We start from the raw sequence: 14511 nt of genomic DNA, 5'->3' as shown, positions 1-14511 counted from the left end.
GCAACATTATTTGATTCATGTTCCATCTCAGATTAAATGATTGGTTCCAATGGTCAAAATACAGTGCATTCGTTAAGTATTCAGACCCCTTCACTTTTTCTAAATTTTGTTACGTTATAGACTTTCTAAAATGGATAAAATTATATATATTTTTTTTACATACAATATCCTATAATGACAAAGTGAAAACAGGTTTTTAGAATATATATGTTTTTACAAATTAAGTACTACATAGGTATTCAGACCCTTTGTCATGAGACTCGAAATTGAGCTCAGGTGCATCCTGTTTCCATTGATCATCCTTGAGATGTTCCCACAACTTGATTGGAGTCCACCTGTGGTAAATGATTTGGAAAGGCCCACACCTATCTTATAAGGTCCCACAGTTGACAGTGCATGTCAGAACAAAAACCAAGCCATGAGGTCGAAGGAATTGTCTGTAGCACTCCGAAAGATTTAAGCAGCATTGAAGGTCCCCAAGACCACAGTGGCCTCCGTCATTTTAAATGGAAGAAGTTTGGAACTACCAAGACTCTTCCTAGTGCTGCCCGCCGGCCAAACTGAGCAATTGGGGGAGAAGGGACTTGGTCAGGGAGGTCACCAAGAAACTGATGGTCACTTTGACAGAACTCCAGAGTTCCTCTGTGGACATGAGAGAACCTTCCAGAAGGACAACCATCTCTGCAGCACTCCACCAATCAGTGCTTTATGGTAAAATGGCCAGAGGGAAGCCACTCCTCAGTAAAATGCACATGACAGCCTGTTTGGATTTTGCCCAAAGCCACCTGAAGGACCCTCATACCACGAGAAACAAGATTCTCTGGTCTGATGAAACCAAGATTGAACTTTTTGGCCTAAATGCCAAGCATCACGTCTGGAGGAAACCTGGCACCATCCCAACGTGAAGCATGATGTTGGCAGCATAATTTTGAGCGACAGGGACTGGGAGACTAGTCAGGATTGGGGGAAAGATTAACTGAGCAAAGTACAAAGAGATCCTTCATGAAAACCTGCTCAGGACCCCAGACTGGGGCGCAGGTTTGCCTTCCAACAGGACAAAAAAAAAAACGATTGAATCAATTTTAGAATAAGGCTGTAACATAAAATGTGGAAAAAGTGAAGGGGTCTGAATACTTTCCAAATGCACTGTATGTGTATGACGGTCCTCAAAGCTGAATTTCAGAAATGTATGAAAGTCTTTGATAAAACATAATCAAATGTTTGAATGTTGTCAGAATGCTAGACGGGTCACACTACCCTATTTTTTCCCCCAATGAGCGGGAGTTGGGACCAATGTCAGAGGTGAAGAATATGTAATATCTGTAAGCAAAAGTGAGGGATATCCTTGGGTGTGGTTCTTAAAAAACAAGAGAAACAATCCTGATTTAATATCATCAAAATTGATGGCATTACATGATAACTTGTTGATTGCCTAGTTGTGCTAGTTTCACATAAAATGCCTAGAATTAGATCTAATATCTAGACAACTCAAGACCAATTTTCTTAAAACAAGCTGAATAATCTAACATACAGTGCTTGGTAAAATGACTTACAGTATCTTATTGGGGGGGGATTTGATTTATTGCCTTGATGCAAGATTTATTTACTTCCTAGGATTTCATTTTTTGCAGTACATACGAGTTATCATAAAGTTAGACTAAACATCGCATCAAAAATGTTGAGTAAGGTAAGTCACAGCAGGTGTCTGAACATTTTCCATTCAACAACATCCAATAATTCAGCACCTCTGACAAATGTGGCGTCTGTAAATCTCTATTGTGCAGATTCATGACTAGATTAGACAATTTTCCTTTTCTCACAACAGCATTATATTTCTTTCCTGATAAGAGGCACACCCAATGACGGTACATTCGTCTATGGTGAATGGGATATCTTAAGAAAAGTCTAATTGCTGACAGTCACGTTGCACAGTGAGGTTTGGGCTATTTAGCAATCAAATATCATGCAATGAATCAGCTTTAAACACCTAAATGAAGAACTGAAGAGAAACAATGATTAAATGTAGAGACACTAGACTAGAGCGTTTACAGTTTCTGGGAGGGCAGGTTCATTTTCCTGAGGGAGTGTGCTACCTTTCTGATCATTTGTGGGGCGAACCTCAACAGTCCCTCATCCCTGACTAAGTCTCTGCTCTTCAGCATGGCGTTCTTCCGCCGGCGGATATGATATAGCCTGCCGAGATGGGAAGACACCTCTACTGTCCGGCTGTTCTGCCTCTTCACGCCATGCACTGAGATCTCAAACACAGTCCTGGGGTTGATGATCAGCTTCCCCGTTTTGTAGTGGGATTTGAGAATGGGTTCTCGCAGGACATGCAGAAGGAAGTTAACGCCAGGGATGGTGGCCCACTCTGACAAGTTGAATCTGCTGCTTTCGTCAGTCTCCTCGATTGGGAAAACATTGTTTTCAAAGTAGAAGTTGGCCTCGTTGCCGTATTTGATCTCCAGAGTGCTCAGGAGCTCCACCCAGGTGCTGTTGTCCACGGGGAGGATGATCTCATCAGGGTCATGGAGGAGGAGATACTTGGTCTGGTACATGTTCCTGTACAGACAGTCGTTGAGAGCAGGGATCTGGCCATAGTAGTGCAGGTCACCGGGTGATTTGGTGGCAAGCCAGCTGGAGGACACCTTGATGTGGGTGTCAATTGGCCAGGGAACTACTTCCACCAGACCAACTTCGTCTTCATAGTAATGCAGTACCTCCTCCATGTCACGGCTGCAGTTGGTCTTATAGACCACCACCCTCTGGGCCCCCAGCAGGCTATACATCTCCATGGCCTGCACAAACTGCAGCACATTGTTGTACCCCCCGAACATGGTAGAGAGGCACACAGTGAAGTTGGCAGGAAAGCTGGACTCCCTTGGTACCCTGTTCAAGATTGGGACAAAGGTGACGTGCTCAGGATCAAAGTCCTCAGACACCAAGCCAGCGTGTGTGGGCTCACAGTCCTCCGGGATGTCACACAGGAAGTCCCCCGTGCCGTAAGGGAACCAGAAGTGGGAATGGTGGATAGTCCGCTTGGCCAAAGAGGTGAACAGACGGTCTTGGCAGCATAGTAAGCAGTGATGGATGGTCTTTTCTGGTCGCCACACGATGGAGATGAGACGAAGGCTCATGTTATAGGTCCTGTGCTCAAAGAAAGCATTCAGCACAAATGTTTTGGACCCTTGGATTGGTATGAAGGGGTCAGTGCTCAAATTTGTAAAGCAGGTGTCCATTGCCCAGTCTTTCCTCCAAAACAATTGCTCTACAGACCATTCCTGAGTAATAAAAATCATATATCCCATGGTGAACAGAGTCAAACCAAGAAATATCTTCATCAAATTCTTCTTTGTCATGGTTATGAGGGGCTGATGAGGGTCTCTCTGAAGAAAGCTGCAGAACACAAATAGCAATACCATCTTTCAGTTTTCCTGTACAATAAACACAAATATTTTGATGTCAAGGGTCAGAAATCAGTGTGCAAACAACAACATATTTAACGACGCAATCTGAGATTGGTACATCAATTGTTGACGTTGAAATTAATTATATATAACTCAGCAAAAAAAGAAACATCCTTTTTCAGGACCCTGTAATTCAACCATATTTGGATTTTTACGAATTAACTTCACAGATCTTCATTGTAAAGGGTTTAAACACTGTTTCCCATGCTTGTTCAATGACCCACAAATAATTAATGAACATGCACCTGTGGAATGGTCATTAAGACACTAACAGCTTAAGGTCACATTTATGAAAACTTAGGACACTAAAGAGGCCTGTCTATGGACTCTGAAAAACACCAAAAGAAAGATGCCCAGGGTCCCTGTTCATATGTGTGAACGTGCCTTGGGCATGCTGCAAGGAGGCATGAGGACTGCAGATGTGGCCAGGTCAATAAATTGCCATGTCTGTACTGAGACGCCCAAGACAGAGCTACAGGGAGACGGGACGGACAGCTGGTCATCCTTGCAGTGGCAAACCACGTGTAACAACACCTGCACAGGATCGGTAGATCCAAACATGGCAACAACAACTGCCGAGTTACACCAGGAACACACAATCCCTCCATCAGTGCTCAGACTGTCCGCAATAGGCTGAGAGAGGCTGGACTGAGGGCTTGTAGGCCTGTTGTAAGGCAGGTCCTCACCAGACATCACCGGCAACAACGTTGCCTATGGGCACAAACCCACCATCGCTGGACCAGACAGGACTGGCAAAAAGTGCTCTTCACTGACGAGTCGCGGTTTTGTCTCACCAGGAATGATAGTCGGATTCGCATTTATCATCGAAGGAATGAGCGTTACACCGAGGCCTGTACTCTGGAGTGGGATCGATTTGGAGGTGGAGGGTCCGTCATGGTCTGGGGCGGTGTGTCACAGCATCATCGGACTGAGCTCGTTGTCATTGCAGGCAATCTCAACGATATGCATTACAGGGAAGACATCCTCCTCCCGCATGTGGTACCCTTCCGGCAGGCTCATCCTGACATGACCCTCCAGCATGACAAAGCCACCAGCCATACTGCTCGTTCTGTGCGTGATTTCCTGCAAGACAGGAATGTCAGTGTTCTGCCATGGCCAGTGAAGAGCCCGGATCTCAATCCCATTGAGCACGTTTGAGACCTGTTATATCGGAGGGTGAGGGCTAGGGCTATTCCCCCCAGAAATGTCCGGGAACTTGCAGGTGCCTTGGTGGAAGAGTGGGGTAACATCTCACAGCAAGAACTGGCTAATCTGGTGCAGTCCATGAGGAGATGCACTGCAGCACTTAATGCAGCTGGTGGCCACACCAGATACTGACTGTTACTTTTGATTTTGATCCCCCCCACCAACCCCCTTTGTTTAGGGACACATTATTCAATTTCTGTTAGTCACATGTCTGTGGAACTTGTTCAGTTTATGTCTCAGTTGTTGAATCTTGTTATGTTCATACAAATATTTACACATGTTAAGTTTGTTGAAAATAAACGCAGTTGACAGTGAGGATGTTTCTTTTTTTGCTGAGTTTATATATTAGTTGTTTTTTCATTTAAATTGGAACTGACAGCATTTTAACAACATAACATCTTATTCAAATCTGTACACACACCCAGGAAGAATGACACCTTTTTTTCTAACAAGTGAGCACTTACATATGGTGATTCACATTTTTATACTTTCATAGGAATGTTTAGGAATAACATAGAGCAGCGTTTAACCTGTTGGGGGTAGTATTTGCACGTCCGGATAAAAAACGTACCCGATTTAATCTGGTTATTACTACTGCCCAGAAACTAGAATATGCATATAATTATTGGCTTTGGATAGAAAACACCATAAAGTTTCTAAAACTGTTTGAATGGTGTCTGTGAGTATAACAGAACTCATATGGCAGGCAAAAACCTGAGAAGATTCCTTACAGGAAGTGACCTGTCTGACAAGTTCTTGTTCTTCTTGGCTCTGTTTATTGAAAACTGAGGATCTTTGCTGTAACGTGACACTTCCTACGGCTCCTATAGGCTCTCAGAAGGCGGGAAAAAGCTGAATGATGTAATTCCAGCCACTGGCTGAAAAACATTAGCGCTTTTGGTAAGTGCTCTATCAGAGGACAATGGGACGGAGGCGCGTGCACAAGTCGACCCCATGTTTTTATTTTCTCTCTCTTTGAACCTAAATACGCTTTCCCGGTCGGAATATTATCGCTTTTTTACGAGAAAAATTGCATAAAAATTGATTTTAAACAGCGGTTGACATACTTTGAAGTACGGTAATGGAATATTTTGAAAAATGTAGACATTTTTTTTTGTCACGAAATGCGTCGTGCGCGTCACCCTTCTTTACCATTCGGATAGTGTCTTGAACGCACGAACAAAAGAGGATATTTGAACATATCTATGGATTATTTGGAATCAAACCAACATTTGTTATTGAAGTAGAAGTCCTGGGAGTGCATTCTGACGAAGAACAGGAAAGGTAATAACATTTTTCTTATAGTAAATCTGACTTTGGTCTGGGCTAAAGTTGGTGGGTGTCTAAATAGCTAGCCCTGTGATGCCGGGCTATCTACTTAGAATATTGCAAAATGTGCTTTCACCGAAAAGCTATTTTAAAATCGGACATAGCGAGTGCATAGAGGAGTTCTGTATCTATAATTCTTAAAATAATTGTTATGTTTTTTGTGAACGTTTAGCGTGAGTAATTTAGTAAATTCACCGGAAGTTTGCGGGGCTATGCTAGTTCTGAACGTCACATGCTAATGTAAAAAGCTGTTTTTTGATATCAATATTAACTTGATTGAACAAAACATGCATGTATTGTATAACATAATGTCCTTGGGTTGTCATCTGATGAAGATCATCAAAGGTTAGTGCTGCATTTAGCTGTGGTTTGGGTTTATGTGACATTATATGCTAGCTTGAAAAATGGGTGTCTGATTATTTCTGGCTGGGTACTCTGCTGACATAATCTAATGTTTTGCTTTCGTTGTAAAGCCTTTTTGAAATCGGACAGTGTGGTTAGATTAACGAGAGGCTTGTCTTTAAAATGGTGTAAAATAGTCATATGTTTGAGAAATTGAAGTAATAGCATTTCTAAGGTATTTGAATAACGCGCCACAGGATTCCACTGACTGTTACGTAGGTGGGACGATTTCGTCCCGCCGACCCTAGAGAGGTTAACAAACTAGGACCTCAGTACCCCAAGAGCTGCACGTTTAGATTTTTGGCCTAACACTACACAGCTGATTCAAATTACCAAAGCTTGATGATTAGTTGAATCAGCCATCTAGTGCTAGGGCAAAACACTAAAATGTGCACAGAGTTTGGGAAACCCTGAGTAAGGCATTTGTGAAAAATCTATGAGTGGGAAAATGTCTGTGCAATTGGACAACTAATAGACACTGCAGGAAATAAGACATCTCAGTCTTGTCTAGGGCCATACTTTACACAGACCCATGTACCATGGACAATTAGAGGCCTAAATTATATCCAAATAAGACATTTTCTACATGGGTCTTCCATCCTTGACTTTGAACTGGACTGTGTTTTTGCAGGCAGTATATCAACAGAGGGACTTTAGATCATTAGAAAGCATTTGCCAAAAGCCATAAAATACACCTGAATGGATTTCAGCAAATATGCAAATATCACTGGAGTTCTCCTACATTTGGGAACTTTACAGTCATATTGATAAAAAAAAACATGAACAGGAAGGCTGTCTACCTCAGTTATCATCAACAACTAAACTAGCTAGAGCAGGTAATCCCAAACTGGGGCAAATAAATAAATAAATAATACAACAATAATACTTCACATTTTCCAACCGGGCTATACATTTAGGTGAGTTTTAAGTGCCAAAAATAAAATTAAACCATCTAGTGTTCAGCAAAATAACAACACAATGTCAAATACAGGTAGCCTAGTCAAATAATTAACATCCAATCACATTAACCGTTACTCTCTCGTGGGAAAATGGCGCCGGAGAAGAAGGCAGATGTTTTATGTGTCCCCAACCGATTGTGTTTTTTGTTTGTTTATTTGTATTTTTTGTAACTTCTTTTTTGTTTATTATGTACATACAGTCTTATGACCGAAAATAACTTCTGGACATCAGGACTAAGATTACTCACCACGGACTAGCAGAATCCTTTTTTTTCTATAACGAGTCTGACGCGAACAATATACTGCTTTCTCGGGAACAGGCCCAGATCCCCGTGATTTGCCTGAAGAGGCAGCGGAGAAAAAGGGGCCAAAGGGCAGGCTGCCTTCTGAGAATTCATAGGCAATCAAATAAACCCCCACTTCCTTCCATTCTGCTAGAAAACGTGCAATCTTTGGAGAATAAAATCGATGACCTACACGCAAGACTAAACTACCAACGGGACATTCAAAACTATAATATCTTATGCTTCAGAGTTGTGTCTGAACGACGACACTATCAACATTCAGCTGGCTGGTAATACGCTGTACCGGCAGGATAGAACAGTGGCGTCTGGTAAGACAAGCGGCGGGCTATGTATTTCTGTAAATAACAGCTGGTGCACGATATCTAAGAAAGTCTCGACCTATTGCTCGCCTGAGGTAGAGTATCTCATGATAAGCTGTAGACCACACTATCTACCTAGAGAGTTTTCATCTGTATTTTTCGTAGCTATTTACATATCACCACAGTCAGAGGCTGGCACTAAGAACGCATTGAATGAGCTGTATTCCGCCATAAGCAAACAAGAAAACACTCACCCAGAAGCGGCGCTCCTAGTAGCCGGGGACTTTAATGCAGGGAAACATATCTGTTTTACCAAATTTCTATCAGCATGTTAAATGTGCAACTAGAAGGAGAGAAAAAAAAAACCTCTGGACCACCTTTACTCCATAACACAGAGATGCATACAAAGCTGTCCCTCGCCCTCCATTTGGCAAATCTGACCATAATTCTATCCTCCTGATTCCTGCTTACAAGCACAAATTAAAGCAGGACGCACCAGTGACTAGATCAATAAAAAAAGTGGTCAGAAGAAGCAGATGCTAAACTACAGGACTGTTTTACTAGCAAAGACTGGAATCTGTTCCGGGATTCCTCCGATGGCATTGAGGAGAACACCACATCAGTTTTTGGCTTCATCAATAAGTGCATCGATGACGTCGTCCCCACAGTGACCGTACGTACATACCCCAACCAGAAGCCATGGATTACTGGCAACATCCGCACTGAGCTAAAGGCTAGAGCTGCCGCTTTCAAGGAGCGGGACTCTATCCCGCAAGCTTCTAAGAAATCCCACTATGCCCTCCGATGAACCATCAAACAGGCAAAGTGTCAATACAGGACTAAGATCGAATTGTACACCCGGCTCTGATGCTCGTCAGATGTGGCAGGACTTGCAAACCATTACAGACTACAAAGGGAAGCGCAGCTGAGAGCTGCCCAGTGACATGAGCCTACCGGACGAGCTGAACTACTTCTATGCTCGCTTCGAGGCAAATGGCACTGATACATGCATGAGAGCACCAGCTGTTCCGGAAGACTGCGTGATCACGGTCTCCGCAGCTGATGTGAGTAAGACCTTTAAACAGGTCAACATTCGTTCACAAGGCCGCAGGACCAGACGGATTACTAGGACGTGTACTGCGAGCATGCGCTGACCAACTGGCAACTGTCTTCACTGACATTTTCACCCTCTCCCTGTCCGAGTCTGTAATACCAACATGTTTTAAGCAGACCACCATAGTGCCTGTGCCCAAGAACACTAAGGTAACCTGCCTAAATGACTACCGACCCGTAGCACTCACATCTGTAGCCATGAAGTGTTTTGAAAGGCTGGTCATGGCTCACAACACCATTATCCCAGAAACCCTAGACCAACTCCAATTTGCATACCACCACAACAGATCCACAGATGATGCAATCTCTATTGCACTCCACACTGCCCTTTCCCACCTGGACAAAAGGAACACCTACGTGAGAATGATATTCATTGACTACAGCTCAGCGTTCAACACCATTGTGCCCTCAAAGCTCATCAATAAGCTAAGGACCCTGGGACTAAACACCTCCCTCTGCAACTGGGCCCTGGACTTCCTGACAGGCTGTCCCCAGGTGGTAAGGGTAGGTAACAACACATCCGCCATGCCGATCCTCAACACGTCCCCTCAGGGGTGCGTGTTCAGTCCCCTCCTGTACTCCCCGTTCACTCATGACTGCACGGCCAGGCATGACTCCAACACCATCATTAAGTTTGCCAATGACACAACAGTCGTAGGCCTGATCACCGACAACGACGAGACAGCCTATAGGGAGGAGGTCAGAGACCTGGCCGTGTGGTGCCAGGACAACAACCTCTCCCTCAATGTGATCAAGAAAAAGGAGATGATTGTGGACTACTGGAAAGAGGACCGAGCACACCCCCATTCTCATCGAAGGGGCTGCAGTGGAGCAGGTTGAGAGCTTCAAGTTCCTTGGTGTCCACATCACCAACAAACTAACATGGTCTAAGCACACCTAAGACAGTCGTGAAGAGGGCACGACAAAACCTATTCCCCCTCAGGAGACTGAAAAGATTTGGCATGTGTCCTCAGATCCTCAAAAGGTTCTACAGCTGCACCTTCGAGAGCATCCTGACTGGTTGCATCACTGCCTGGTATGGCAACTGCTCGGCCTCCGACCGCAAGGCACTACAGAGGGTCGTGCGAACGGCCCAGTACATCACTGGGGCCAAGCTCCCTGCCATCCAGGACCTCTATACCAGGCGGTGTCAGAAGAAGTCTAAAATTTGTCAGACTCCAGCCACCCTAGTCATAGACTGTTCTCTCTGCTACCGCATGGCAAGTCTAGGTCCAAGAGGCTTCTAAACAGCTTCTAGCCCCAAGCCATAAGACTCCTGAACACCTAATCAAATGGCTACCCAGACTATTTGCATTGCCCCCCCCCCCCCTTTACGCCGCTGCTACTCTATGTTGTTATCATCTATGCATTATCACTTTAATGACTATCTACATGTACATATTACCTCAACTAACCTGTGCCACCGCACATTGATCCTTTACTGGTACCCCCCTGTATATAGTCTCGCTATTGTTATTTTACTGCTGCTTTTTAATTACTTGTTACTTTTATTTCTTATTCTTATCCGTATTTTTTAAAACTGCATTGTTGGTTAGGGGCTCGTCAGTAAGCATTTCACTGTACTGTTGTATTTGGCACATGTGACTAATAAAATTTGATTTGAATTCCACTAATGTCTGTATGAAGCCAAAACGTAGCAGCTGCTCATCAATTTTTTGAGCAAAAGGAATAAATGGTTAAAAAAAGTAAGGCCCGCGTCCATAGAGACACATACCAGCTCTACTGGTAATACTGCTACTACCAGCAGTACTACACCCGCATCTGGCGACGACACAAGTTGTTCTGCTTCCACGAGCACATCCAATGCTAACATCAGTAATTCTACATTTGTTAGCACAGCTAGCATGGACACTGACAGTTGTGAATCTGATGCAGCTGAAGAGCTACTGCCCCCTTACCTGGGAAAAGACCTTACAACAGACAGGGACGTTGGACCATCGAAGAGGCGTAAATATGATAAGAACTACATTGATTTGGGGTTCACTTATTTTGGGAGTATTGCCTTTCCTCAGCCACAGTGTGTTATATGTGCAAAAGTGTCTCACAACTCTATGAAACCTTCACTCTTGCGCAGACATTTAGAAACAAAACATGCCAATTTGAAAAATAAGCCACAGGAGTTTTTGAGCGAGAATTGACGACGACTTTCGAGTAGTAAGACATGTATAAAAGCAACAGATACCATTAATATGAAGGGGCTAGAAACGTCTTATATGGTGAGCTTCCGAGTGGCTAGGACAGGCAAGCCCCATACTATTGTGGAGGACTTAATTCTTCCTGCTGCCGCGGATATGGCTGGGACAATGCTGGGGGGAAAGGCCCCAAAAACTATACAGACAATGCCTTCAAACAACACTGTTAAACAACGCATCAGTGACATGGCAGGAGATGTTTGAAACAATTACTGCTTTGCATACAAGCCAATGAATTCTATGCGTTACAGTTGGATGAGTCAACAGACGTGGCGGGCCTGGCACAACCACTGGAAACCAGGACAACAGGAGAGGGTATTTTCAAGTACTGGACAGCTTTGTGACATCAAATGGACTTTGGCAGTCAAGGTGTTTTGGTATCTACACTGATGGGGCAAAGGTCATGACACGGAGACATAGTGGAGTGGTAACACGCGTGCAAGCAGTTGCTCCCGACGCCACTTGGGTACACTGCAGCATCCACCGAGAGGCTCTTGCTGCCTAAGGAATGCTTGACAGCTTGAAAAACGTTTTGGACACTACAGTGAAAATTGTTAACTTTGTTAAAGCAAAGCCCCTGAACTTGTGTATTTTCTGCACTATGCAATGATATGGGCAGCGACCATAACGCTTTTACAACATACAGAAATGCGATGGTTATCAAGGGGCAAAGTACTGACACGTTTTCTTTACTGACCATCATTTTCACTTGTCTGATCGCTTGCATGATGACAAGTTTCTCACACGACTGGCCTACCTGAATGATCTGAATCTAGCACTATAGGGACCCTCTGCAACTATATTCAATGTGAGGGACAAAATTGAGGCTATGATTAAGAAGTTGGAGCTCTTCTCTTTAACAAGAACAACACACAGGTCATTCCATCATTGTATGATTTTTGTGTGTGCAAATGAACTGAAGCTCAAGGACAATGTAAAATGTGATATAGCAAAGCACCCGAGTGAGTTGGGTGCGCAATTACTCAGGTACTTTCCCAAAAAGGATGACACAAACAACTGGATTCGTTATCCCTGTCATGCCCTGCCTCCAGTCCACTGACCAATATCTTAACAAGAGAGCCTCATAGAAATTGTAACAAGCGGTTCTGTGAAAATTGAATTGAATCAGAAGCCACTGACAGATTTCTGGATTGGGCTGCGCACAGAGTATCCTGCCTTGGCAAATCCACTGTTAAGACACTGATGCCATTTGCAACCATGTACCTATGTGAGAGTGGACTCTCTGCCCTCACTAGCATGAACACTAAATACAGGCACAGACTGTGTGTGTGGAAAATGATTTAAGACAGACTCTCTCCAATACAACCCAACATTGCAGAGTTATGTGCATCCTTTCAAGCACACCCTTCTCATTAACCTATGGTCATTCATCATTTTCAATTAACAAATAAAGTTTTATATGTAAGATGGCTAAATTAAGAGCAACATCATTGGTTATTATTATTTGTGCCCTGGTCGTATATGAGCTCTTTGTCACTTCCCACGAGCTGGGTTGTGACAAACTCACACTCATTCTTATGTTTAATAAGTCTATCTTATAGGTAGTGTGTGTGGCAGGCTTACAATGATGGCAAAAGAACAACATTTGAGAGTGCGCTGACCCTGGTGCTAGAGGGGGTACGCAGCTGGAGGTTGAATGTTTGAGGGGGTACGGGACTATAAAACATTTGGGAACCACTGAGCTAGAGCAAGATAAGCTAAAATCAAACGGGGGAACAGCTTGTAGTTGGCCGTCAAAATTGCACTGATAGATAATGACATCTGAATGGGAACTTGCCTGCTCGCCAATTTGATTGATGCCAAATACATTTCATGGACAAATAAGACATGCCAACAACAGTCGTTCAAGTTCAGCATAGCTAACTAGCTAGCAAAGTGATTCACATGTGTTCCTAGCTAACCAAATGATAAGGTACAGTAATGAACCATGGTAGTTTGAGATTCGACAGACATTCAGACCTTCAAACTTCAATAGCTCACGAACGATTTGTGCTACATACCTCAAATTAGGCTCTTTATGGCGGTAAAAGTGTACAACATTGCACAGTTCTTATTTTTCCGATTCCAACCCGTTTCACAATTACATGGTAACTTAAAGGCAGCCTGATGCACAGTCAACGTGACTAGTTAGGGATCATCAACAAACTGCATAATCACAATATTCAAATTTAAAATGTGACTTAGCAACCTCATTTCAAAGGTCCATTATTCCTGACACAGAGAGGCAAGTTGAACATATATTTAAAATCACTTAAAATTAAATAGCTCCTTGACCATGTGACCTAGACACCTCAAACCAACTTTGAAACATTATTATTATTATTTTTAAATTAACCTTTATTTAACAAGGCAAGCCAGTTAAGAACAAATTCTTATTTTACAATGACGGCCTACTCCGGCCAAACCCGACGATGCTGGCCAATTGTGCGCAGCCCTATGGGACTCCCAATCACGGCCGGATGTGATGCAGCCTATTCACAGGGTAGGGACACAGATCACACACCCTTTGGTTTTCTGAGAAACGGTTTAATGTTCTTTTATCTTACTTCATTAGTTACATTTTGTACTTAGAATTTTAATACATCTTTGATCACATGACCTAGGCACCATAAACCAACTTTTTTTGTTCAAAGGTTACGGACACACATTGCACACCCTTTGGTTTTCCCATAAAGCAGTTACACGATTAATATAAATATATGAAACTTTAAAATATCATTAGCTCTTCAACCATGTAACTTAGCAGCCTCATTTCAACTGTCCATTATTCCTTATATATCTATGTGTGTAGTTCCAGTCAAAAGTTTGGACACACCTACTCATTAACTACATATGGACATATTATAAAGTATGAAAAGACCACCCCCCCCAAGTTTTTTTTTTACTTTTCACAATATATATATATATATATATATATATATATATAAATATATATATAAATATATATATTTTATTATACTTTAATTGTGTACTAGATCATATAGGTTGAAAACTACTACATTAATAAAATATTGCCCTCTTGCTACATTGGGCTCCCGAGTGGTGCAGCGGTCCTAGGCACTGCATCTCAGTGATAGAGGTGTCACTACAGACACCCTCGAATCCAGGCTGTATCACAATCGGCCATGATTGGGAGTCCCATAGGGCTGCTCACAATTGGCCTGGGTTTGGCCGGTGTAGGCTGTCATTGTAAATAA

At 43.1% G+C, this 14511-nt stretch overlaps 1 protein-coding gene across 1 annotated transcript; it reads right to left on the bottom strand.

Moving 5' to 3' along the window:
* Positions 1–1370: 1370 nt before the first annotated feature.
* Positions 1371–13524, bottom strand: LOC106612714 (uncharacterized). The gene is made up of 2 exons (XM_014214154.3): positions 13315–13524; positions 1371–3396 (listed from the first exon to the last, which is right to left on the bottom strand). The coding sequence occupies exon 2, from the start codon at positions 3357–3359 to the stop codon at positions 2046–2048; it is 1314 nt and encodes a 437-aa protein (XP_014069629.2). The 5' UTR covers positions 3360–3396; positions 13315–13524; the 3' UTR covers positions 1371–2045.
* Between the last annotated feature and the right edge of the window lie 987 nt (positions 13525–14511).

The sequence above is a fragment of the Salmo salar genome, chromosome 09 (genome assembly GCF_965601325.2).
Source record: "Salmo salar chromosome 09, fSalSal1, whole genome shotgun sequence".
NCBI classification, from domain to species: Eukaryota; Metazoa; Chordata; class Actinopteri; order Salmoniformes; family Salmonidae; genus Salmo; species Salmo salar.
This window is presented reverse-complemented; position numbering and strand designations above follow the sequence as displayed.